This window comes from Macrobrachium rosenbergii, chromosome 54, assembly GCF_040412425.1.
Source record: "Macrobrachium rosenbergii isolate ZJJX-2024 chromosome 54, ASM4041242v1, whole genome shotgun sequence".
In the NCBI taxonomy this organism is placed as follows: domain Eukaryota; kingdom Metazoa; phylum Arthropoda; class Malacostraca; order Decapoda; family Palaemonidae; genus Macrobrachium; species Macrobrachium rosenbergii.
The window spans coordinates 48,276,721-48,303,755 of NC_089794.1; the positions used below are offsets into that span (position 1 = coordinate 48,276,721).

Here is a 27,035-nt window from a genome sequence, read left to right on the forward strand (position 1 = left end):
AGCAGCACCACAATCCATTTTCACGAACACAAGCCTAAAACCTCCCACTTGATTCCCTGGAACGAGCCATGCACTACAAAATGCCACCAGAAATTTCTCTCGAACGAAAACCTAAAATTCTCATGCTCGATTTCCCTGGAACGAGCCCTGCGCTATAAAATGCCACCAAACATTCTCCCAAACGAACCCTAAAACCCACACGCTTGATTCCCCGGAACAAGCCAAGCACTACAGAATACCCCAAACCGTTCTCTCGAATGAAACATGATATTTTAATGATAAAATAAAGTTTGTTCATACTTACCTGGCAGATATATATATAGCTGTAATCTCCGAAGTCCGACAGAATTTCAAAATTCGCGGCACACGCAGTGGCCGATCAGGTGGTTAGTACACATTCCCGCCGCTGGGAGGCGGGCATCAGGAACCATTCCCATTTTCTATTCAGATTTTCTAACGCCACTGTCTCCTGAGGGGAGGAGGGAGGGCAATATGAATATATATATCTGCCAGGTAAGCATGAACAAACTTTATTTTATCATTAAAATATCATTTTGTTCATGAGACTTACCTGTCAGATATATATATAGCTGAATACCACCTTTGGAGGGGGGTAGAGACAGCCAAGAATTAGGGAAAAAACAAATTTAAGGTAAAATTATTTTGGTTCCTTACCTGATAGCATAGCTGACTGCGTGGTTACTGTCACCCTAGTCTGCTTCTGCTTTTCTAGAGACCCCAGCGAGGTAGTGACCTATAAAGCTGGCGACTGCTAGATGATCTGTCAACGGGGCGTGACCACAATGTGACTAGATCATAGACCATACAACAAGGACAAAAGAGCATACCAACCACCTAACCAACACTAAGACATTAGTCTGCAATGGATTGGGAAGACTGTCTCCATCAATCGACCCAACAACCATAAAAACACAATTAAAAACCCCTTCCTAAGCAGGATTAAAGGATAGGAGCAGAGCTACCCCCCTGACCCCAAGGTTGTTGAAGCAGCAATGTATGGTCCCAGCGAAAAGCAATTTTCGTATGCTACCTTAACATCTCTCAAGTAGTGTGAGGCAAACACCGATTCGCTTCGCCAAAATGTGGCACTGAGAATGTCACTGAGTGCCATATTTTTCTGGAACGCCATGGAGGTAGCGACCGCCCTCACCTCGTGGGCGTTGACTCTCAACAACTTGAAGTTGAGTCGTCACAACAAGAATGTGCCTCCTTGATGACATTCCTAATGAAGAATGCCAGTGCATTCTTCGACATGGGATTAACTGGCTGCCTCACAGAACACCATAAGTTATCCGAGGGACCACGAATGTCCTGAGTTCTTTTAAGGTAATACTTGAGAGCTCTAACAGGACATAGAACTCTCTCAGGTTCCTGTCCAATAAGGTCTGTCAAACCTTTAATTTCAAAAAATCTAGGCCAAGGGTTAGAAGGCCTTTTCGTTCTTAGCCAAGAACGTTAGGGGGTTAAAGAACAGACAGCATTGTGTCCTTGAAGCCCACATGACAGTTGATAGCCTGAACTTCGCTCACTCTCTTGGCGCCGTCGCCAGAGCAGTGAGGAAGACCGTTTTCCTAGTAACATCCCTAAAAGATGCAGACTGAGAGGCTCAAAAGGACTGGACATTAAAAACTTGAGCACAACGTCCAAATTCCAAGTAGGAGGAATTGGCCGAGGAACCTTAGACGTCTTGAAAGACCTCAAGAGATCGTGGAGGTCCTTATTGTCAGACAAATCCAGTCCTCTGTGTCTGAAAACAGAAGAAAGCATGCTCCGATAACCTTTGATAGTCGGAACTGCTAACTTGAGTTTTTCTCTCAAAAAATGGAGGAAATCAGCGATCTGGCTCACAGAGGTCGAGGAAGAGGAAATTCCCTTCTTGCTGCACCAACCCCTGAAGGTTGCCCACTTTGCTTGATAAACTCTGATAGAGGAAGCTCTTCTGGCTCTAGCGATGGCCCGTGCCACTGGCCAGAAAAACCCCTCGCTCTGACCAATTTTTCGATAGTCTGAATGCAGTCAGGTTCAGAGCGGGAGGTTTTGATGATATCTCATGAAGTGGGGTTGTCTGAGCAGATCTGCTCTCATAGGTAGGGTCCTGGGAACGTCTACCAACCAGAGGAGAATCTCCGAGAACCAGTGGTACGAAGGCAAAACGCAGGCGATGAGAGTCATCCTTGTTCCTTGTGAGGCCGAGAACTTGCGAATCACTTCTCCCAGAATCTTGAACGGGGAAAGGCATAACATCCATCCCCGTCCAATCCCAGAGAAGAGCGTCTATCGCCACTGCCCTGGGTCGAGTACAGGGAGCAGTAGAGGGGAAGCCTCGCTGTTCTTGAGGTCGTGAAAAGATCCACGAGAGGGTGACCCCAAAGTTTCAGAGATCTTGGCAAACCTCCTGATGAAGGGTCCATTCCGTCGGCAGAAGTTGATGGCACCGACTGAGCAGGTCTGCTCGAACATTTTCGACCCCTGCAACAAATCTTGTGAGGATTGAAATGTTGCGAGCATGAGCCCAAAGGAGAATCTCTCTTGCAAGGCCGAACAGGGAATGAGAGTGTGTTCCGCCTTGTTTCTTGAGGTAAGCCAACGCCGAGTGTTGTCGAGTTCACTTGAACAACACGATTGGAAACTGGACCTCGAAGAATTGGAGGGCTAAGAAGATGCGCGCCAACTCTTTGATGTTGATGTGCCAGGACACCTGTTCCCCTTTCCAGGTTCCTGACACTTCTTTTCCCCCCAGTGTTGCCCCCCAACCCGCTGATGATGCGTTGGAAAACAACACTAGGTCGGGGCTCAGAAGCTTGAGGGAGATCCCTTTTCCCAACTTCGCAGGATCGAGCCACCACTTCAGGCACTTCTTTATGGAAGGAAGGATCCTCAATTCCTCTTCCAAGTCTTCCTTGTTTTGCCAGTTCTCCAATAGAAAGAACTGAAGAGGCCTGAGATGCAGTCTTCCCAGAGAAACAAACTTCTCCAGCGAGGAAATGGTCCCCGCAGACTCATCCATTCCCTTACCGAGCATGTTTCCTTCTCCAAGAAGACTGAGACTTTTCGCAACATTGAAACTGCCGTTCTTGCGATGGAGACGCTAGAAAAGCCGCTGAATTCATCTGAATCCCCAGATAAACAATGGACTGTGTGGGGATCAGCTGCGACTTTCCGCATTGACTAGAAGTCCCAGGGACTTCACGAGTTCCAGAGTTAACTGAAGGTCCTCCAGACACCTTTGTTTGGTGACGACGCTGAATCAACCAGTCGTCCAGGTAAAGAGATCCTGACGCCCGAGAGGTGCAACCACATCGCTACATTCTTCATAAGAAGCGTAAACACCCTCGGGCTGTGCTGAGTCCAAAGCAGAGCCCTGAACTGGTAAGTCTTGCCCCCAAGACAAACCGGAGATACTTCATCGAACGCGGATGAATAGGAACGTGGAAGTAGGCATCTTGGAGATCCAACGATACCATTCAATCGCCGGGACGAAGGGCTCCTAGTATTGACTGAGACGTCTCCATCTTGAACTTGTCCTTCAGGACAAAGTCGTTCAGCCTGCTGACGTCCAAGACGGGTCTCCAACCTCCTGAATGTTTTGGGACTAGAAACAGTCTGTTGTAAAATCCCGGGGGATTTTGTGTCCAAGACCTGCTCCACTGCTCTCTTCTCGAGCATCTGTTCGAGAAGTTCAATAGAATTTTCTGCTTGGCAGGATGGTAATGGGAGACAGATCTCTGGGGTTGGAGACAAAGGAGGAAGAGTCAGAAAAGGAATTAGGTAGCCTCTCTCTACTACTTGAAGGGACCAAGCGTCTGCCCCTCTCTCTCTCCAGGCTTGGGCAAAATGAAGAAGCCTGGCTCCTACTGGTGTCTGGAGGTGAAAGGAGTCACTTGCCACCTCTCTTGGAGGCGACTTTGCCTCTGGGAAAACCTCCCTCGAGGCGTGGGTTTGAGAAGCTCCCCATGGAAGCTCCTCCACGAAAGGGCTGCTTCTTCTTAGCCTGCTGTGGAAAAGATGAGGACGATGATGGAGCTGAAGGACGCTAGAAGACCTGGAAAGGAGGTCTTGAGTCGCCTTCTCTTGAAGGCTGGCAGCGATATCTTTAACCAAGGTCTGGGGAAAGAGATGGCTTGAGAAAGGAGCGAACTGTAGCTCTCCCTTCTGTGTTGGGGAAACTGACACGCGAGAAAGAGCAAAAAACAATGCCCTCTTCTTTAAAAGGGCCGTACAAAAACTGTAAAGCAAGTTCTTCAGAGCCATCCCTGACGGCCTTGTCCATGCACGTCAGTACACTGGACAGCTCCCCAGACTAATGGAACTCAGGCTAGTAGCCTTGTGTGTGCAAAACTCCCAGACACCAGTCCAAGAAGTTAAGACTTCCACAGTCCTGAAGAGTCCTTTAAGATGGTGGTCCATTTCCGTAAGAGTCCAAGAAACCTTAGAAGAGGACAAATGAGATCTTCTGGAGGCATCAACAAGACTCACAAAGTCCCCTTGAGAAGTCGAGGGAACTGTCAAGCCAATATCTTCACCTGTCTCATACCACATGCCTGCTTTGCCGGACAAACGTGAAAGAGGCAAAGCGAAAGAAGACTTTCCTTGGTTTTTTCTCGTAGTCATCCAGTCCTGAACTTTCTTGAATGCCCTCTTGGTAGAGAAGGACTTCTTCATCTTAAGAAAACCAGGAGTTCTTCTCGCTTGAGACGAAGCCAACTGTGAAGGGGGAGAGCGAGGAGCTGAAGCTTGAAAAGTATCAGGAAACAGATCCTTAAACAAAAAAGTCAGAGTTTGATAATCAGTAGAAGAAGAAGCGTGTTTCTCTTCGTCCGAAGGCTCTGACGGAAGGGGTTCTTCTTCCTCCGCTGGAGGGTCAAGAGAGCGAGGAGGAAGGAGACCCGACTTGCCGATACGTAAGCGGGACCTCTCGTATTTAGAAGAAGTCGTGGCTAAATCCTGAAGAACGACAGAAGTCGAAGCGGAAGTTGAGCATCATGAAGCACTGCAGGCGTGGTGTCAACGTAAGAAGGGCGTGAAGATATAATGCGAGGCGAGCGAGGAGCGTCCTGGCGGGGAGCGCGCGCAGCTCCATGGCTGGATACGGAAAGAGCTTCATGTTGTGTGTGATGAAAGCATCCTGGTTAAAGCGCCGAGACTCAAGGAGACGCGAAGCGCAGGAGAAGCGTGAGGCGCGCGAGCGCGAGACACGGGCTCCTGTCGCGTATCGAGAGAAACGTCCAACTCTTCAAATCGGGGAAGACGAGAAGGAAGCTCCTTTATACCTTCTTTAGGTGAAGGACGAGAAGCTTCATGCGATCTAGCAGACGAAGACGACGAAGCAGGAGGCGAAGGAAGGCCTGGACTTCTTAACAGGCAGATGCAGATCCTTACGGACGAGGCCTGTCCTTCTACGGTCCATGAGAGTATCCAGCTGCTGTTTCCAAGCCCAACAAAATCTGGCGTGTTGGAGAAACAGCTCCCTCAGGAGAAGGGCTGAACCTGCGACAAGGAGAGGGGAGAAGGGGCGTCTTCTTCTTTCTCACCGGTGAATAAGCAACAGCCCTTGCCTTTAGCGACTGGGGGGTCGAGCAGCGTCATCATCCGTTGCACACACTGAAACTTCTTCCGCTGAGAAACATCCCCGAAACTTTCAGGGGAAGAGCACAAAACGTCTAGAGGAAGAGGATGTGAAGCGTCCTCTCCTCTCAAGCTTCTCTTAAGCAAAATCAAAAACGGTCCAGAAAAGCGTATGCCAAGTCACAGATCCAAGTCGAAACCAAAAAGCAACCAAAATACTTAAGTGACAACAAATTTCTGAAATCCAAATGGCGGGGAACTGACAACAGGTGTTGACAGTCCGGCGACAGAGAAAATCTGAATAGAAAATGGGAATGGTTCTGATGCCCGCCTCCTAGCGGCGGGAATACTAACCACCTGATCGGCCACTCGTGTAGCCGCGAATTTTGAAATTCTGTCGGACAAACGGAGATTACAGCTATATATATATCTGCCAGGTAAGTCTCATGAACAAAATGACATTTTTATGATAAAAGTTTTATCTATACATACCAAGTAATTAAATTGCTACTAGTTTCAATCACTCGGCAGCTAAAATTTTGAAATTTTGTTTGGCTACGTGACTAACACCGCCCACTTTCGGGGTAAGAGAGGAACAACTAGCAAAAGGAGGAGGGAGGGCTCCAATCATGTAATTACTTGGTAAGTATATATAAAACTTTATCATAAAAATATCATTTTTATATAAGTAACTTACCAAGTACTTACACTGCTGATTCCCACATTGACAGGATGTGGGATGCATGAACAAATCTACCCCAAAACATTAGTAATGGTAATGAATCTGAGAATAGAAAAGATTGCTAGCATTAAAAATGCCTGTTGTTTCCTTACCTGATAAGGGAGCTGTGGCAGGAGGGCACTGCTTCTATTGGTGCCCTCCTTATCGTATAGTGGCCCGGCGGTATAGCCGAGGCTTGCCTACAATATTAGTGGGTACCTTGTAGCAAGGATGATTCCAGTTGCTGACAAAGGTAATAATGTTGCCCCTGCCCAGGGTGCAGTACAGAATATACATCAATGAAATATACTTCACCTAAAAGTTAAAAAGCAATGCCCAACCACGAAGGACTGGAGAGTCCAGTACACTGTACCCTCAGGCTCCCATAAATAATTCAACAACCTCAAATCAAGGTGAAGAAAGAAGGAATGCTTCCTACACTTCTTCTCCCAACACCACGCCAGCCACCGAAAATGGACCCAAAGTACTGCTGCAATTATCGTAAACTGTTTCAATTTCCTTCAAATACTGTCCTGCAAAAACCAACTTACATTTCCAAAAAGTAGCTTGCAATATAGAGGAGACAGACAAATTACGCTTCAATGCCAACGAAGTGGCTACAGCTCTAATTTCATAAGCCTTCACTTTACACAATATAAAACCTCATCTTCAACCAAAGAATGGGCTTCCAAGATGAGGTCTCTAATGAAGAATGCCAGGGCATTCTTTGAAAGTGGCCGAGAAGGATTCTTAACAGAACACCATAAGGCATTTGAAGGACCACGAATCTTCTTTGTTCTATGAAGATAAAACCTTAGAGCTCTCACAGGACACAATACTTGCCCTTCCTCATCTGGGCCTACAATTTCAGACAAACTTTTAATTGCAAAGGAATGAGGCCACGGATTGGAAATGAATTCGTTCTCGGCTAGAAATCCCAAAGAGAAGAAACAGACAGCATTCCCTTGGGAGAAGTCCACTCTTTTATCAATTGCATGGACCTCACTGATTTGTTTTGTGGTCGCTAAAGCAACTAGAAAAAGGGTCTTTCTAGTTAGATCTCTAAAGGAAATCGAATGTATAGGCTCAAATCGGGGCCCAGACAACCATTTAAGAACCAAGTCCAGGTTCCATGACATTACTGCTACCTCTTTCTGTCCCATGGTGTCAAACGATCTAATTACATCAGATAAATCCTGATTAGAGGAAAGGTCCACTCCCCTATGTTTGAAGACAGAGCTTAACATGGCCCTATAACCCTTGATCGTTGAGGATGACAGGTTTTTATCGGTCTTAAGATATAGCAGAAAGTCTGCTATTTCAACTATTGATGTCTGAGAAGACGACACTCTGTGCTTCCTGCACCATTCTCTAAAAATAGCTCACTTAGCCTGATACACTCTATCAGAGGACTGCTGCCTGCATTTGGCAACAGCCTGCAAAGCCGATCTTTCTAAGAAGTTTCCTGAGTTTGTAGCCTGTCAGGGCCAGAGTAGAAAACACCTAATGAAAGTGACAGAAGTGGGGTTGTTTTAGCAGATGAGGTTTTTGAGGTAGCAGCCTCGGGAAGTCTGTGAGGAGGTCGAGAAGGTCCGGGAACCACTCCTTTGTCAGCCAAAAGGTTGCCACTAGGATCACTGACAGATTTTGGTGAGTCTGGGATTTGTTGATCACCTGTCTTATCATGCTGAAAGGGGGAAAAGCATAAAGGTGACTGTTTGACCAGTCCTGAAGCATGGCATCAGTTGCCCATGCTAAAGGATCTGGAACCGGCGAGCAAAACAGGGGGAGACGATGGTTTCTGGAAGTCGCAAGCAGGTCTATGACTAGAGTCCCCCATACCTTCCAAAGATCTGAGCAAACCTGAGGATCCAAAGCCCACTCCGTGGGTAACACTTGTTTCTGGCGGTTTAATTCATCCGCCAGAACATTGAACTTCCCTTGAATGAAGGGGTGTAAGAAGCTTGACTTGAAATTGCTCTGCCCAAAGCAGAAGATCCCTTACTGTCTCATAAAGGGAGAAAGAGTATGTCCCCCCTTGGTTTTTGATATATGACAGGGCAGTCATGCTGTCGGAGTGCACTGTGACAGTTTTGCTGCACACTTCTTTCTCGAAAAATTGTAACCCCAGATGAACTGCCTTCAATTCCTCGACATTTATATGCCAATCTCTTTGTTCTGGGGACCAGGTCCCTGAAATTTCCTTGCTCCCCAAACTAGGTTCGATGCGTCTGAGAAGAAGTCTAGGTTGGGGTTCAATGGAAGAAATGATTTCCCTTGCAATAAGCTTCCTTCTTAGCTACACCAACGCAGGTCCCCTTTTATTTCTGGAGTCACTTGGAATACGAAAGAGTCTGGGTATTTTTTCCTGTTCCAGCTGATTCTTAAGAAGAATTGGATCAGTTTCATATGCAGCCTGCCCAGAGGGACGAATTGTTCTATGGACGATAACATCCCAAGAAGACTCATCCATTTGCTGGCGGAGCACTGGTCCAGAAGAAGAAATCTATGTACTAACCTGAGGCAAGACTCTATTCTCTTTGGTGAGGGGAAAAACATGAAAACTTCTTCATTCTGTTATCATCCCAAAGTAAAGAATCCGTTGTGATGGAATCAACTCAGACTTCTGAAAGTTGATCAGCAATCCCAGCTCCTGGGCTAGGAAAAGAGTCTTTTGAAGGTCTTCTGAACATTTTTCTTTTGATTGGGCCCAAAGTAGCCAATCATCCAAGTAAAGGGAGATCTTGATTCCCATCAGATGGAGCCATTTCGCTAGGGGAACGAGAACTCTGGTAAACACCTGTGGTGCCTTTGATAACCCAAAACATAGTGTGGAACTGGAACACTTTGTTTCCAAACACAAACTTCAGAAACTTCCTCGATTCCCAATGTATCTATTGATGCCATCCAGTCTCCCTGGTGAACGGATGACATGATAGTTTGATTTGTCTCTACCTTGAATTTTGTCTTTTGTAGGAAAACATTCAATGTGCTGGCATCCAGGATAGGCCTCCAGACCCCTGAAGCTTTGGGCATCACAAAAAGACAATTGTAGAACCCCGTGGAGTCCACATTCTCTACTAATTCGATCCCCCCCCTTCTTGAGAAGGGACGACACCTCCTCTGAGAGGGCCAAAGACTTCTCCGAGCCTTTGGAGTAAGCTGACAATGTTATTGGAGAGCTGCTTAAAGGTGGCTTTTCTTTCAGGGGGATAAAATAGCCTTTTCTCAGTACGTTGACAATCCAGGGCTCTGCTCCCCATCTCCCTCTCCACTTCTCCCAGAAGAGGCTCCTATACAGAAGTTCGGGGGAGGAAATTCTCACTTGCGAGAGACAGAACAGGCTGAGGATCTCTTAATGGCTCTGGAGACGAACCTGCCGGAAGAACAGGATCTACAAAAAGATCTTTGTCTGTTGCTATGAAAGGGATGAGTATGCAGCAGGGAGACTGTCCTGGAGGGATGAGCAGGCATCTCTTTAGGATGCCTAGAGGATTGGGCAAGAAGATCTTGCATACTGGAAGACAATTACTCAGGACTACAGTGATGCGCACTTAACCATACGGCCAACAAGTGAGGTATAAGTTGATACCGACTCCCACCTACAAATCACTGTCAAACTAAGGTATTCGTAATTAGAATCGATATCGACCCAAGCAGAGCGAACTGGATATTAAATGACGTTTACAGTTTAATGCTTGTAAATGAATCACGGTGATATGATAAAATTAATTCATAATATGGCTGGTTGTGAGAAACACACTACATGGTTAATATGGCAGAGGTGGGCTGATATCGATTCCAATTACAAATACCTGAGTTCAACAGTGATTTGTAGGTGGGAGTTGGTATCAACTTATACCTCACTTGTTGGTCGTGTGGTTAAATGCGTGTCACTGTACCCCTGAGTTCTTGTCTTCTGTGGTTCAAGCCCACGAGACAACAAACTTATTATCAACTAAAAAATTCCCTTTCAGGTAACATATATGAAAATATATTATTTCCAAGGTAGAGCGAATTGGATATTAAAGGACGTTTGTAGCTTAATACTTGTATAAAGATCACGGTGATGTGATAAAATTCATTCATAATATGGCTGTGTGTGAGAAACACACTACTGTACATGGTTAACATGGCAGAGGTGGGTTGATATAGATTCTAATTACAAATACTGTACCTGAGTTCGACAGTGATTTGTAGGTGGGAATCGGTCTCAACTTATACCTCACTTGTTGGCCATGTGGTTAAATGCACGTCACTGTAGTCCTGAGTTCTTGTCTCCGGTGGTTTGAGCCCACGAGACAACAAACTTATTATCAACTAAAAAATCCCCCTTCGGGTAACATATATAAAAATATATTATTTCCGAGGTAGAGCAAATTGGATATTAAAGGATGTTTGTATCTTTATGCTTGTATGTGAATCATGGTGACGTGATAAAATTCATATATAAATGGGCAGTCCCTGGTTATCGGCAATCTGGTTTTACGGGGCTTGTCTAGAGACAAAAATTGGTGATTTTCGGCACCAATATTTGCCAATTTCTGCTTATCGGCGCTGATACATAATTAACAGAGGCGCCAATAAGTGCCAAAAATTGCTGATTTTCGGTTAGCAGCAATTTTCACTTATCGTCACGCCGTCGGAACGGTACCCCCACAGATAACATGGGATTGCCTGTATGTATGTATATTATATATATATATATATATATATATATATATATATATATATATATATATATATATATATATATATATATATATATATATATATATATATATATATATATATATATATATATAATATATATATATAATATATATATATATATATATATATATATATATATATATATATATATATATATATATATATATATATATATATATGTGTGTGTGTATGTTTGTGTGCATGCATTATTACATATACTGTACATACATACTGTACACTGCATTATACTATTTGATGAAATATCATCCTTAATCAGAGTAAGTAAATCGTCAAATAATTTTATGGTCATTCTGAAATAACCGAAGAATCTGGGCTCATATTCTCTGTTTTAGATACAGTGTTATGAATATGCCAAATGTATGTTATTTCCTTCACTTCTGTACTGATACTGAATTAAGTGCAAGGCTAACTGCCATAGTGTGTACGGTCACCAATTTCTCCAACCTTGCAATTAACACATTGGTCACTGCCTTGTACGAACAAGGCCTAATAATGTAGTCTTGTTAACCTACTTTACAATAATAAAAAATAAGAAGTGTACTGGTACCTTCAAATAACTGAAGAAAAGATGCCTGGGTTCCAGTGGTACCCTTGACTCCTCGGAAACGGAGATCATCTCTTGCTCTTGAAACTGCACGCTCATCCATCACCAAATCCTGAATCCAGAGACATGCTCTCTTGCCGACAGTGACCAACTGAGCAGGCCTACATAAAATAGAGAGGGGATTAAGTACTCAATATGGTTTCCTGTCAATAATCCTTATGAAATAATACACTCCAAGTGAGACTATTTGCTGGCAAAATAAGATCCATGACATGAGAATGCTACATTTGGGAAAACTTTTCACACTAATTTATACAAAATGTTAACCCTACAAGAGAAAAAATGTCATATCTTTTGATAATGTTATAAACGTGCCACATCATGTCAACAAGAGCACTAAGACAAGTATCAATACATACTGCAGGTGAGTAAATCCTAATGTTGGCAGACCCTTATACTCCATGGCAAATTTAGCCAATCTATGAATACAGCGAGCAATCTTGGGAAGAAGAATATCAAAACCATCACGTATGACAATTAAATCCTGCAAGGAGCCAAAGAAAAATGAGTATTCTAACTTCTGAACTATGAAAAAGACTAAGAAATTGCTATAATCTTTCACCAATTTACAACAATTAAACAACCTGAAACATATCCAATTATCAGACCTTAATGCTGCAATACATTAATGGTAATACTATCTAATCACTGGAAATAAAAAATAAAAAATGATTGTTCCTAAGAATGTTACTGGTGCATGTGATAGAGAGCATAAAACATATGTAAGCCTATCAGTAATTGGATGTCTTGTCAACTCCGCCTGATCTGACTTATAGATAGTGTTTACTGTACTGTACTGACAAAACAGGAAGACCAAAAGCTACTTACTGTATTATCACCAACATAACAAGATGTAGCACCTAGGTGAATAATTGGGGCTGCCTGTGGGCACACTGCAGCAAATGTCCTCACATGTGCCATCACATCGTGTCTAGTCTCACGCTCTTCCTTTGTGGCACGGCTAAAATCTATGTTATCCCAATTAGCCTCCATTTCTGCAATTTGTTCATCAGTAATTGGCAAGTTGAGCTCCTGAAAAATGTATTATTATAATATTTTGATCAACTGTGGCAGGCAGAAATGGGTCACCATACATGTCAAAACCAATTAAAGTTAATTAGGGTGAACATGGTCCTAAACTGCTGAGATTTATTCATTACTAGTTGAATGCATTATTAATCAAACTGTAACGTCTTTAGCAACCAGTTTGTCGAACTTCAAATGAGACTGTTAAGGCTCTTCTAGGTTACAATTTTTTTTTCAATCTAGATTGCAACGTTATCAAAAAGCATCTTTAATGCATCCATATACATTTCTTTAGCCTATAAAGGCTACATTTTTCAGGTGACAGTCTTATTTTCATTATATTTAGATCTGGTATTTGATCTGTCAAGTTTCACATGTTCGTTTTTTACTGTGTCCAGGTTCCTCTCTGTCCTAACTATAACCTTTTAATAAATTTCTGCATTAACATACAAATTTATTTTGATTAAATACATGAAGTGCTTAAACCTTATCTTATTCTTTAGAACAATTTATTCTATTCTGTTCTCATTCATTCAAGTCTCTTCTTCTCCATTCAACTCCTCAAGAACATTATTTCCTTTAGTCTGGAACTATCCTCAATGTTGCCTATAACTAAGTGGAACTGAGTTTCATGTGCAAAGCATTTTCACAATTTTGCATTATATTCTTCACACAAGATTAAGTTAAGTCACATGTGTATATATATATATAAATATATATATATATATATATATATATATATATATATATATATATATATATATATATATATATATATATATATATATATATAAGCAGTCCCCAGTTTCTGATAGGGTTCCGTTCTGATGCTGCGTCATAAGCTGAAAATTGCTGTAACCCAAAATATCATGAAAATCATAAGAAAACCTTACTTTTAATCATTTGGGTGCCTTGAAAATGACATAACCTGCATTTTTACTTTTTTTTTTTTACCATTCTGCTGTTTTGGAGCCATATTTCTTCTGTCGGATTGGCATCACAACCCTGGAACATGCACTACCCGGGAAATAATTTTTGATGAATACATTTACAGAGCGTAGTAAGTCAAGCCTATCAGTAACCTGGGACTGCCTGTATATACAATTATATATATATATATATATATATATATATATATATATATACACACATACACACACACATATATATATATATATATATATATATATATATATATATATATATATATATATATATATATATATATATATGTATATATATATATATATATATATATATATATATATATATATATATATATATATATATATATATATATATATACATAATAGATATATATCTTGATTATATAAATATATATATATATATATATATAATAGATCTACATAATAATCTTGATTATATAGGAAATTTGTAATATATATATATATATATATATATATATATATATATATATATATATATATATATATATATATATATATACATATATATATATATATATATATATATATATATATATATATATATATATATATATATATATATATATATATATATATATATATATATATATATATATATATATATATATATATATATATATATATATATATTTTCTATAGACATGAATTACTGTCATGCCTCTCTTCATGTGTTTCACATTTTGTTATTATTTATAGATCTAACTTCTCAAGATTATGAAGCATACTGTACAGTATACTGTATTCATCACTTTTACACATTGTGCCATGCACAACTTTGAGCATTTCCACTATCACAATTTTTTTTTTTGTTTTCTCCAATAATAATAAAAAATGCTGGCTTGCACCAAAAATCTGTGATAACGACATAAGAGGTAAATTTCCCTTGTGGGGGAGTTTCACCCACACCTAAGAATGGAGGCTATGCAAACCTATCTCAAGCAAACACAGCACTCTACCAAATTAATTTAAAACTCTTAAAAATACATCAGAGAACCCAGGACTGAACACTGTTAGAGGTAAAATTATGATACCTTACTTTCTTTCTAGCACAAAATTCAATATATCAGAAATGTCTGAATGATTACCATTTGAGCATTTTTTCCACAGGGCATATGAGGGGCAAGTGAATAAGAAGTTATTATTTACTCCAAAAAAATAAATAAATAAATAAAATTCTATGCCTATTTTTGTGGTTTTCAGTGTGTTTGCAACTTCTTGGGCACTGTTTAGGAAGAGTTCGCTAGTGAAGTGCATGCAATATTATACAGCACTTATGTGACATTTCTTGGTTTTCTAAAACATTACAGCAAGGTAACTTTTTAGTCAATGAATAATGCCTCTTCTAACTGAACTGAATAGCTGGGATTGAGTCAAGAGGGAAAAAAAGTGTCTTGTCTAACCCTACCTCACCTTAAGAAATATACTGTGAGCAATGCAAAGGGGAAGACAGAAGGTAGGGGATGACCCTCTCCCACTAGGACTTGGTGTGTAAGGTTAGGTTGAGATGAATTTTTCAATATCACCAGAAAAATTTAAAGTGCTCTAGGTCAGGTTAGGGCAACCTATGTCAGCTAAGGTGCAGTTAGAATGTATCCCTGAATTTCAATCTATGACTTACAAACTCTAGGTCTGGGGTTCTTTGTGGGTGAAGCATCTTCCACATAAGGACCCAGCACCCTAAAATCAAGTTAGGTTAAGGAAGGAAAAGTTTAGATGCATTCCTGTTTATAACTGGTCTCATGACTTCTTTGCCCTTTATAACACAAGGTGTTTTATAATTAAAATTTACCAGTTTTGGGGAAGGAGTAGGGGAAAATGTTTATTTTAATGACAGCCCCACACACAAGAAAGGCGCATTTCGTACCAGCCCTAAGGGCAAGAATGTTAAAACGTAAACAAAGATGGTAAATATCTTGGCAATGGTAAATTTGTGATAAATTTTGGCATACTTTTTGTATTATGGTTATCAAGAAGACTTAGACCTAGGAACAAAACCAAAAACCTCTAACATGGAGAACCTGTACCCAAGTAAAAAGAAAAATACTTTTATGTATTTTGCCTCATGTTTCTCTTATGGTTTAGTCTATGGTATACATGTCAGACCAATCCTCTTGGTAAAATTCACTTTTTTGTTCCCCCCCTTAAAAATTCTAATTTCCCACAGAGGTCACCACCTGACTGTTATATCATGAGAGTTGGGAAGCACAAAAAAGCTTGCTTCACATACTAAATAATGTCAGAAATGGGAAGGACATTAATTGAGGGGTACAGAAATCATCTCAGAAATGCTCTCGGCTAGGATAAAATATAAGTTAGGCTATTTGATAAATAGATAATTTTTTGCAAAGACATACTTTGTTTATAATCACTGGTCTGCAGTGGCTTCCAGAAATGCATAAAACATGATGTAAGAGGTAAGAAAAATATGTGGTTTATGTATTTAGAAGCAGAGTAGGGTTAATAGAATGGATACCAGTAAGAGTTGCTTAACATCAGGGACCTGCTTTAGGTCCAAATCTTTTTGACCTGATTATGGATGTGTTATCACAAGGCATAAGAGATCAATCCCTCTGGTGCATGTTGTTTGCTGATGCCATCGTGACATGAAGTCAAAACTAGAGCAATGGAGGAGGGTACTAAAACACAGGATTAAAGATTAGTAGAAGGAAGACTGAATACATGAGGTCCAATGTTGATCAAGACTCCAAGATTAGTAGGCTATGGAAGGGACAAGGCTGAACAGAGTTGAAAAATTTAGGCATCTTGGTTCAACAGCAGCTGGTGATGGAAATTTGGATGTAGAAAGAACACAGAGTGCAGCTGGATGGAAGATCTGGAGAAAGATGTCAGGCGTCTGGTGTGACTGCAGAATCAACATAAAGGTTAAAGGAGAAGTGTATAAGACAGTAGCGAGACCAGCACCGATATATAGAGCTGAGACGTGGCTGGCAAAGAGAGTGCAAGAGAAAAAACTGGATACCGCAGAGAGGAAAATGCTTAGGCTAATCTAGACGGATATGTAAAGAGAGAGAGAGAGAGAGAGAGAGAGAGAGAGAGAGAGAGAAAGGGAAGGTGGATGGATGTGTTTACAGAAGATCTGAGAAAAACAATAATTGTCAGAGGACGACTTACTGACTAAGCCCGGTGGAGGAAAGCTGTCATAAGCATCGACCCGACATACAAGTGGGAAAAGATGCAGAGAAAGAAGAGCAGGCCTAATCAGCGAGAGATTCAATTAGTGATTGCATTACCTTGTAACTTACCGTAGTCTGGTAGGCTACTAGCCTATCTGCTTCTAATGAAAGTGGCTGGCATTCGACACTAGCTACCTAGCCTAAAATTGCAAATAGTACAAGACAGAAAACCAGAGTGAGCTGGAAACAACTTGCCTTTTCTGCTTTCGCCAAGTACGTCCAAAGTTTTCTCCAAGTGCTGAACTTCTTCGTCTCACTAAAATTGTATGACATCTCTGGCGATGCATACCTAGCCGACAGCGGATTTCTATACTGGTCATAGATGGTTTGTGGGGCAGACATCCTTCTTTTTTATTACTGGCGTTCTAAAGAGAGGAAAACAACAGAATACCAGGCCAAGAGATCGTGCACAGCAACAGTTGACAAGTCAAGCCGGTCCCTTAACTTCCGGTGAATAAGCATGAACGGGAGCGTTCGGTTCTATTTAACACATTAGCATAGTAGTAGTAGTAGCTATAATCTGCCTTTGGAACGCCTCCCTTCCTAGTTCTATTTCACCTTTACTTGTGCTTGTGAAAGGGAGAAATGCTGCAAGTTTTCAGTTATTTCTTCACAAAATAAACATTTTGTGTGTCCCCCTGTTAATATTTTCCAGTCATTTAGTTCTAGTGTGTCTAATCTAGCCCTACTAATAAGCAAAGTCTGTTCACTGTTGTCATACCAGATTTTTTCTCCTAAGTTCCAACCGTAACAGTCCAACGTTCCCATTTTGGGAACATGACTTTCCTTTACATTCCTAGCTTTACTTATTCAAGTTTAATGGTTTTATCATGTTATGTATAATTTTTATATACAATTAATCATTATAGATGATGAAACTAAAAAACTGTGAAAATTTTCCTTTTTTTTAGTTACGTTTTCTATTTTTTTAAAATTAGTGACCCGAAATAAACATCTTATTCAGTAAGAAAAAGATAATATTCTAAGATTTTATTTATTTCATATATACCCTGAATACTTCTTCTTCCATAATATATTGTATTTTTTATGATTGTTTTATAATAAAAATATCACTGTAAATATTTTTGCAAAGTGTTCCCAAAGTGGGAACGTTGGACACTGAATGAACATGTTTTGCTGCTCTGTGATGAGATTGACACAACAAGTTTAGTTCTGTAGACTAAACATCAGAAGTGTTATGTGCATAGCAGACAGTTTGAGTCCACTTGTTCCCACCGGAACAAGTGGGCAGCACCAGGACAAGTGGAATTTCATCAAAGGCCTGCTATCCATGGATAGTAAAAGCTTTTATGGGTGAGTGCTTATTATTTTTTGTTTATATTATCATTATCAAAATCATCATTATCATCATCATCATCATTATTATTCTTGCTGTCTTCGTCGTCATCATCATCATCCTCATCACTATATCATTCATCGTTATGTGGGTGTTATGTCATCATCATCTTTTTTTGACACCACCACCACCACCACCATCATCATCATCATGTTGTTGTTGTTGTTGTTGTTGTTGTTGTTGTTGTTTTGTTGTTTTATTGTTGTTCATGCTGTTGTCGTCGTCTTCATCATCATTATCGTTCGTTGATTTTGATGTCGTTTATATTAATTTTTTTTATTCAGGTCACAATTTTCTATATGAATGAATCTGCACTTCATACGCATTACTATTATATGATAGAACATATTTCTTACTGGAAAAACATAAGGTTCTTAAATTATTCCTAAGATGTTTTGATGTAATAATCTGAATGTTTTCTAATATATTTACTGTCGATTCCTACGTGATGCTGCTGAGGTAGTTACTCAATCAAATTCTGAAGATAGTGATATCGTCATTCTACCTCCTTCTACTGGTGATCAGCCTGTTGACAGTGATGATGAAAATCTATCATTTGACCTACACTCAGTTCCTGCAGGTGATTGCGAAGCTCATTTAGGAAAAGGAATGTTTGCGATATATAAACTGTTCTTCCCGGATGAGATCATTAGTCATCTGACCCCACAAACGAATTTGTATGCTCAACGAGATAACAACGACAAGGATTTCTCTAATGATGAGGAAGATATGACAAAGTTTTTGGGATTAGTTCTGATAAGTGGATATCATAGTCTGCCCTTTGAGAATGACTATTGGTCGACAAGTGGTGACTTAGCAATACCAGTATTTCCTAACACTATGAGCAGGGAAAAGTTCAAATCCATCAAGAAGTATTTTCATGTTGCAGATAACAATAATCTGGAAAAATAAAAAAAAATAAAAATGGCAAAGATTTGACGCCTGCTTGATATGCTCAGAGAGAACTGTCAAAAACTTGGTATTTTTCATGAATTTCTGAGCATTGACGAATCAATGATCCCTTATTATGGCCATCATAGTGCTAAGCAGTTCATACGAAATAAACATGTCAGACTTGCTTATAGATGTGGATGATGTGCAGTGCTGATGGGTATCCATATAACTTTGCAATTTACTGTGGTAAGGGTGAAAACAGGAAGTCGTTATGGACATATCGCAGCCAGTAACGAATAAGGATTCATATGTCATATTTTTTTACAACTTTTTTACCAGTTATGCATTGATGGTTGATCTTACAAAACAAGGCTTCCGTGCTTGTGGAACAATCAGAGAAAACCGTACAGGAAAATGTCCTCTTTTGCCAAAGAAGGAAACAGGAAAAAAGAGAGAGGTTCTTACGACTACAGATCAGATGATACTGTCTTATGTGTAACATGGAATGATAACAGTATTGTTACAGTTGCCAGTAACTACTATGGAGTCAGTCCCGTTCAGAAGGTTAATAGATGTGTGAAGAATGAAGGAAAAAGGACAGTGGAACAGCCATATCTAATAAGTATGTATTATAAAGGAATGGGTGGAAGAGGTGTATGTGACAGATTGTTGTCAACCTACAGGATGATCAACATACCAATTTGCAGCCCTTTAACCTCAGTAGTTTTTAAGATCTGAGGGTGGACGGACAGACAAAAAACCATCTCAATAGTTTTCTTTTACAGAAAACCAAAATAACGGAAGAAGAATATGGTTGGTTGATATGTCACAAAAGAAGGACCTATAGCTGCCAAGGTACGATAGTGAAACCTTTAGACTCGCTGGGTGTGGCGATAGGAGAAGAGGGCAGTTAAAGAAATGTCCTTTATAAAGACATCACTAACAAAAAAACACCGAGGAAAATCATGAAACATGAAATATAAAGCTGCTAAAGGGGAAAAATAAAAACAAGAAATCAGTTTACAGAGGTTACTTTTATGAGACTGAAGTGACCATGAAGGAGCAACGCCTTTGGCAGTAAGTTTTCAAAAAAACCAAACCTTTCATAAACTTCATACGCCAACTTTCTGAACACTTTCAGGAAGGGTTTGAAATAGTTTTACACTGGACGAAGCAAAGGTTTCAGGTGAAGTGCCAAGGTTAGATAGACAAACAGGTTAATCAGACTGTTTTGAGTTGGTCTGGACATATAAAGAGAACTTGAGAGTATAAGTTGTCAAATAAGTGTATAATTCAGTCAATCAATCACTCATTTCCTGTGGCACCCACGGCGATCCATAGGGCCTCGATGAGCTCATACCACCACATTCTGTCCTGTGCTAACTCATCAAGATCTCCCCAACACTCATCCCCTGCTGTCCACCTCATTGTTCTCAACCATGTCTCCTTTGGCGTACCTCTACCTCTTCTACCAAGGGCAACCCACCCCGGTGTATCTGGTATTATTCCCTGTCTCCTGTATGCATGGCCTAGCCACTTCCAGCGTGAGAACCTACCATACTCATCGACCGGCGGAACCCTCGTTACTTCTCTAATTCTGCTTCTTGATATCCTCTCCCTCCAATTAATTACTAATATCAATCTGAGCACCTTATTATCCGAAGTCACTGTACTGTACCATGATTCATGCTCATAAATCAAAATATTCCCAACCATTACCTTATAAAATTTGACTTTTGTATGCAAAGAAAAATTGCTATTATTCCAAATATTTTTAAGCATTCCTATTGCCTGATGAGCCTTTTTTAATCTTTCCATAAATTTTGTGCTCAGAGAACCATCCTTATCTATATAAGTACCTAAATATTTAAACTTATCCACTTGCTTTACAACCATACTTGCAATTAGACAATCCTGAGCATTTTCAATATCCATCTTCATGATTTCAGTCTTTCCGCTGTTCATAACCAAACCAACCTTTCGACCTTCACTCACTAGACAATCCAACACTCTCTGCATCAGAGCTTAGAAAAAAAAAAGAGGCATAAAATGTGTCTGCTCGATGTTCTATCAGAAGTGTTAAAATGAAGGGCCTTGTTGTTCAGGAAATGCAAGAGTTCCAGTAAGACAGAGACCACCTATACAAGAAAGGTTAGCGGGGTTGATTGCTGTTAATGAGCCACTAATGTAATCAGATAAGTTTTTACCGAAAAGTTGTAAGTGAGGTTACTTATGAATGCTAAGAAAATTATGGACCACACTATAAAATAAACATGAAAATTAAATGCTTGTATGAAACTGTATCCATTTGCAAAGGATGTAAACTTGAGAAATCAGTAATTAAATATGTCAATACACATATGTGCCGATGTTCATAAGTAAGAAAACGAAATTTTATACTGGAAAAAGAACATACGTACTGAACGAGTGGTCTGGAATTTGACTCTTGTGTCTGCATTTTATGGGCAGCATTTGAGACATACAGATCATTACTTTTGAGAGATGTGGCCCAAAAAGTGCTTGAAGGAGGGGGATCCATTTTCTGATATGTGTGCGCTAACTTTTCTTCTGCATCTTGCAGGTGGGTTATATCAAACCAGTTATTATTTTTCATATAGGTAAGATAACATTTTCCTGCTCATTTCTAAATAAGTTACACTATTTGAAAATGACAGATTTCATGTGAAATATTCCTTAGCCACGCAGTATGTGACTATTTCCATGAGTGATGGAATGAACGATAGAAAAGAATAAATCCCACGGGATTTTAAAATTCGTAGATAAAACCGGTCTTATTCACCCAATAGAAGAGTTCCTTTTCAAAGACATGAGTAGTATACATCACAATTTCATGAATATATTGAGTGACTGTTTTTACGGGACAGAAAGTTTTATGAGATGCAGTACATCTACTTTTAGTAAATATTGATTATCGGCGTATTAACTTTGGGTGTGCCACGCAGAGTTGATATAAACCAACCAATCAATGAATAGATCGATAACCCCCTTAAGGAAAGCGTAAAATGCAGTCCATTCTCAGGCCCAATGTTTTGAAACACATCCTTTTCAGGAGATGGATTAGTGCCATAACTAAAACGTTTCTACTAATTTCTTTTTTCATTCTGAAAATTTATAATGCCATTCTTCCTCGCTCTGCCCTTGTTTTAGCATCGTGACAAATGGTGTTTGCAGAAGCAATATGACAGAATGTAAATAAAGGGAGACGCCTCTTTTTATATCTGCAAAGCATTTTTCAGGTGTCGTTTGCCAGATTTTATTTCTTCATCCTCAGCGCACTTAATCAACTAAAAACGATTTACTTCTTGCTTTTATTAAAAGACGAATGCAAAAATTGCTACCAAAAGGATGTATTGCATAAGAAAACCAATTTCAGGGGCGCTCATACACAAACACAAACACACACTCACACACACATATATTTCTATTGAAGTCCGTGGGATTGTTCGGAGATGCTCTCTTTTTATCAAGACTTTGAATCAGTCTATACTTCTTTTCTTCTGGCAAGCTTCTCAGGAATAAGGAATAATTATTCAAGGTTCTTTCCATTTACTTTTTCTTTTTCTAGTAGACGGACCATTTCTCAACCCCTTTTAGCTGCGTCATCAAGACAAGATTTTAAATCAACATACAGATTGCAAATAGCAGAAACTGTGAGTATAAATCAACAACAGCCTGCATTAAATGTACAGAGGAACACGGACTTCATCTTCCCTTCTTCATGGAAACCACAGGACATCTGTGAGAATCCGAAGGGAAACACTAGCGACAGAACACTCCGGATATGACCACCAACAAATGAAGTAAATCAATACTATCGACCAGAGATGATGGGGATCATGCCCTTGCCCATGCCTATGGCTGCAAGCTGTGGCATAAGGCATGTCCTAAGGAGCACCAGGAATGCCCATGCTGCTGCCCAGATAGCCAGCGAGAGAATGAGGTCCACCGACCAATAGAAATCATTACTCCAATGATGTCATGTTTGAAATTCAAATGTCTGCTTGCATTAATAAAAACCTTGTGTGCTGATTTATAATCCAGCCCTGATGACGCCACCGAGAGAAGTGGAGAAACGGTTTGTCGGCCAGAAAAAGAAAAAGTCAATGGAAAGAACCTCGAATAATTTTTCCATATTCCTGAAAAGCTTGCCAGAAGAGAAAAAGAAGTATAGACTAGACTGATTTAAAGTCTTGATAAGAAGATAGTACCTAAGAATAATGCCACTGATTTCAGTAGAAATAGCATAAGGAAGATAATATGCCCAAATAGCATGTATATATATATGTGTGTGTAGATATATATATATATATATATATATATATATATATATATATATATATATATATATATATATATATATATATATATATATATATATATATATATATATATACTTTTTAATAATAAGCCCTTTTGCCTTGACAGGTGGTGGCTTCAGAAGAAAGACGAGACAGTGGTCACAGTCAAATTCATATTCTAACTGCGAAACCGTGGATGAACTCCCTGTGTAGAAAACTGCCACATATACCCCCAAGGTCAAGGAGAACCAGAGGAGGGGGGGGAAGGAGTGGCCCCTCAATGGCACATGAGCCTCTTCTGAAAGCAGTGCCAGCCTCACTTCATGTAATAAAGCTCATGTATTGAGTAAAATGTTAACAACCTCATATTTAGGGGCTTTTATTTTTAATCGGTTATTACTATTCTGTTTCATTTGTTCTTCTTTGATATAATTTCATTTTAGAAGTTTAAACACCTCTGTTGAATAGATATGCTTCACACCAACACAAAAACTGAGACAAACAATAAAGACAAAGATAAAAAAATAATGTAAAATACACTTTATCTCATAAGATTTGCAGAGCAATAATGAAAAAATATTATATCACGCACTAATTGAAAAATGATGAATAGATAAACAAAAAATTGAATAATAAGTACTGAAAGCAAAAGTAAAACTAGGTAACACTTTACTTCGCACCAGTAAGAAACAAATACAGTTCAAGTAATCTAAATTAGCTGAGCAATTAAAAAAAGTTGTGTTTCCCAGTGAGTTATCAAGCATGAGTGAAGTTACAAATTAACAAGTAAAAAATGCGCTGCATTTTAACCTTGAATAAAATAAAAAATACTGAGGCTAGAAGGCTGAAATTTTGTATGTTTGATGATTGGCGGGTGGATGATCAACATACCAATTTGCAGCCCTCTAGCCTCAGTAGTTTTTAAGATCTGAGGGCGGACAGAAAAAGTGCGGACGGACAGACAAATAGCCATCTCAATAATTTTCTTTTACAAAAAACTAAAAATCATCAAATTAAGCATGAAACTCTCGACAAGGCATCACTACAGAACGTACTCTACTTCAAAGCTCTTTTAAAGAAAATAGTTACCCTAAGGACCAGTCTGCGATCATTTCAAGCGTTTTGTTGATTCTTGATAAAGTTTCTCAACATCCAAATTCATCCAATGATTTCACAGAGTTCGTTGGTTTTCTCTCACCTGAGGTTGCATTCTCATGCGCTCAGTATAAAAATCCTGATTTTTCCTGTACAGTGCAACTGCATCAACACAGCTCCTACTTCGCCCTGATCTTTTTGCGACAGTGAAGCTTATGATCTGAGACTTGTTAAAATTTTCAGGCTTATCTAATATCTCACCCAAGAATTTACAATATTATGAACAAATAATGATATATGTTTTACCAGAGGACTGAACCAATGATCAGTCGTAAGGAATGATACGCAGTGACACTTCATACACTCTTCACTAAGGAAGGTTATTGATACGAAGCTTAATGTCATACCTACGAAAATTAATACTGAAACGATGCCGAAAAGATTGCAACAGAAGTTCATGAGGCAGGGGGAGATGACTTTAAGGAATGTAAATGAAAGTATTTAGAACCATACTACCGAGTTTCGAACATAACATTTGAAATAAAACAAATCATTTATTTCACAATTACTTTCTCCCACTTAAAAAGGTTACATTGGGAAATGCTACAAATCTAAGGCACAAGGTCAGCCTTGGTCCTTTCCACACTCACCTACAGTACCCTTCTGGATTTTTCGTCACCAACGGCGTGCCCCGCCGGCCACCCCTCCGCCCCCACCCGAGTCTTTCATCTTCCCTGTCCGTATAATCGTAATTATGGAGTATTATTCCCACTGCAGAAGCCATAGAGTGGTGGTGAAACAGCTGTATGGGTTTCGTAGCAAAATAAATGGATTTACCAGTTTTCCCCAGCATTCTTGCCGAGGTTATGCCATTCCTTTCGTCGTTCATGGCCAAAGGGACGAAATAATGTGGAAACGTAGAAAATATTAACCAGATGATAACTACAGACGCCAGAGCTTAATTTTCACTTGCGATTTTTTCGAGTAAGATTTCATTAGCAGGAGCGTATATATATATATATATATATATATATATATATATATATATATATATATATATATATATATATATATATATATATATATATATATATATATATATATATATATATATATATATATATATATATATATATATATATTATGTATATATACATGTATATATATGTAAATATTGTACATATATATACATATATATATACTGTATATATATATATATATATATATATATATATATATATATATATATATATATATATATATATATATGTGTGTGTGTGTGTGTGTGTGTGTGTGTGCATGTGTATGCACATATCATATATACATATATATATATATATAGCTAGATATATAGATATACATGTATATATATATATATATATATATATATATATATATATATATATATATATATATATATATATATATATATATATATATATATATATATATATATATATATATATATATATATATATATATATTGTAACGAATGGAACTTCTTTCCAAGCAATCTTACCCATTTTTACATCATAACATAACTGAGAAAGAAATAAAATTCAATTTAACTGTTTTAATTACTAGAACTGTGGGTTTCCACTCGCCCCTTCATAAACTCTCTCCTTCATTCCCCAAAATGGTTAAGCCTTAATCCTTCTCTCTGTTCAAATGACTGCCTAAGGCCTTGTTTCCAGGTGACCTTCATGCCCTCTCGGTGGCTTCAGACAATGGGCAAAAGAGGAGCCAAAAAAAAAGAAAGTTGGCACAGCCCACCATGGTAAACCCTCCATAAGGTTTAACTGGATGCCATGTGGTCTATATAGAAAACATGATGAAGATTGACCTTTTGCACCATCTACCTAGACGCTCAGGCATAATCTCCGAGGTTATTAATAGACGATGCAATGGCAATCGCGAGAGAGAAGAGCCCAAAGCTCCACCGAGGACAGATGTCCTTACCCTTGCCTGAACCTTCAAACTTCCAACTATTTGACCCGAGGTTCGAACCAATATACTTTTGTAGTAGCATCTCCCTGAGGAAGACATCGTCATCTTGACACAGGTATTTTACTAGAATAAGGTTTCTTAGTCAGTCACGATTCCTGTTATTTCTCTGTCTGATTTAATTTCTCTGCCATTGTGTGATCACCTTCAGTAATTTGTGTTGAAGCATCCAGTATTAACGTAATTATGTATTTAGTGTTGAACTGAGTTATTTGGCATCATCTGTGCATTCCCTTAGTTCCCTTTGAGCATCTTATTATTCTTGAAAGTAACCGTCTTGTATATATTGCAGATAGGCCTCAGCTGTGGAAACCCTCGGCTTTATCCCATGCACAGTACCTCAGATATGCAATAAGGCGCCTAAGACAGTGGTCGGGTGCTGCTGTTGGGCTGACATATGGGGTACGCATCATCCCCATCTTAGTTCCCATGGACGAAAATTATATCTCTCCTCACGTGTCTCAACCAACTCCCAGCATCCTCACAAGAATGGGCACCCCCATAAAAAACCCGTGTGTGGGTATTGTAAGAGA

The 27,035-nt window shown here is 39.2% G+C and overlaps 2 protein-coding genes across 6 annotated transcripts in view; one reads left to right on the top strand and one right to left on the bottom strand.

Moving 5' to 3' along the window:
* AdSL (adenylosuccinate lyase) overlaps window positions 1-17,327 on the bottom strand; it is a 184,864-nt gene extending 167,537 nt beyond the window's left edge. For 4 of the 5 annotated variants that reach the window (XM_067098251.1, XM_067098247.1, XM_067098250.1 and 1 more), the window contains exons 1-4: window positions 17,029-17,302; window positions 12,474-12,677; window positions 12,005-12,129; window positions 11,589-11,746 (exon numbers count right to left, since the gene is read on the bottom strand). In XM_067098251.1, the coding sequence (XP_066954352.1) occupies window positions 11,589-11,746; window positions 12,005-12,129; window positions 12,474-12,677; window positions 17,029-17,175 (634 nt within the window). In that variant the 5' untranslated portion in view covers window positions 17,176-17,302. Of the gene's footprint in view, window positions 1-11,588; window positions 11,747-12,004; window positions 12,130-12,473; window positions 12,678-17,028 lie in introns of all 5 variants that reach the window. The other variant, XM_067098246.1, reaches the window with a different exon arrangement.
* A 948-nt stretch (window positions 17,328-18,275) lies between these two features.
* LOC136834668 (piggyBac transposable element-derived protein 2-like) lies at window positions 18,276-19,102 on the top strand. Its single transcript, XM_067097254.1, has 2 exons — window positions 18,276-18,345; window positions 18,675-19,102. Exons 1-2 carry the CDS (start codon window positions 18,276-18,278, stop codon window positions 19,100-19,102), a joined length of 498 nt encoding a protein of 165 aa, XP_066953355.1.
* The last annotated feature ends 7,933 nt before the right edge of the window (window positions 19,103-27,035 follow it).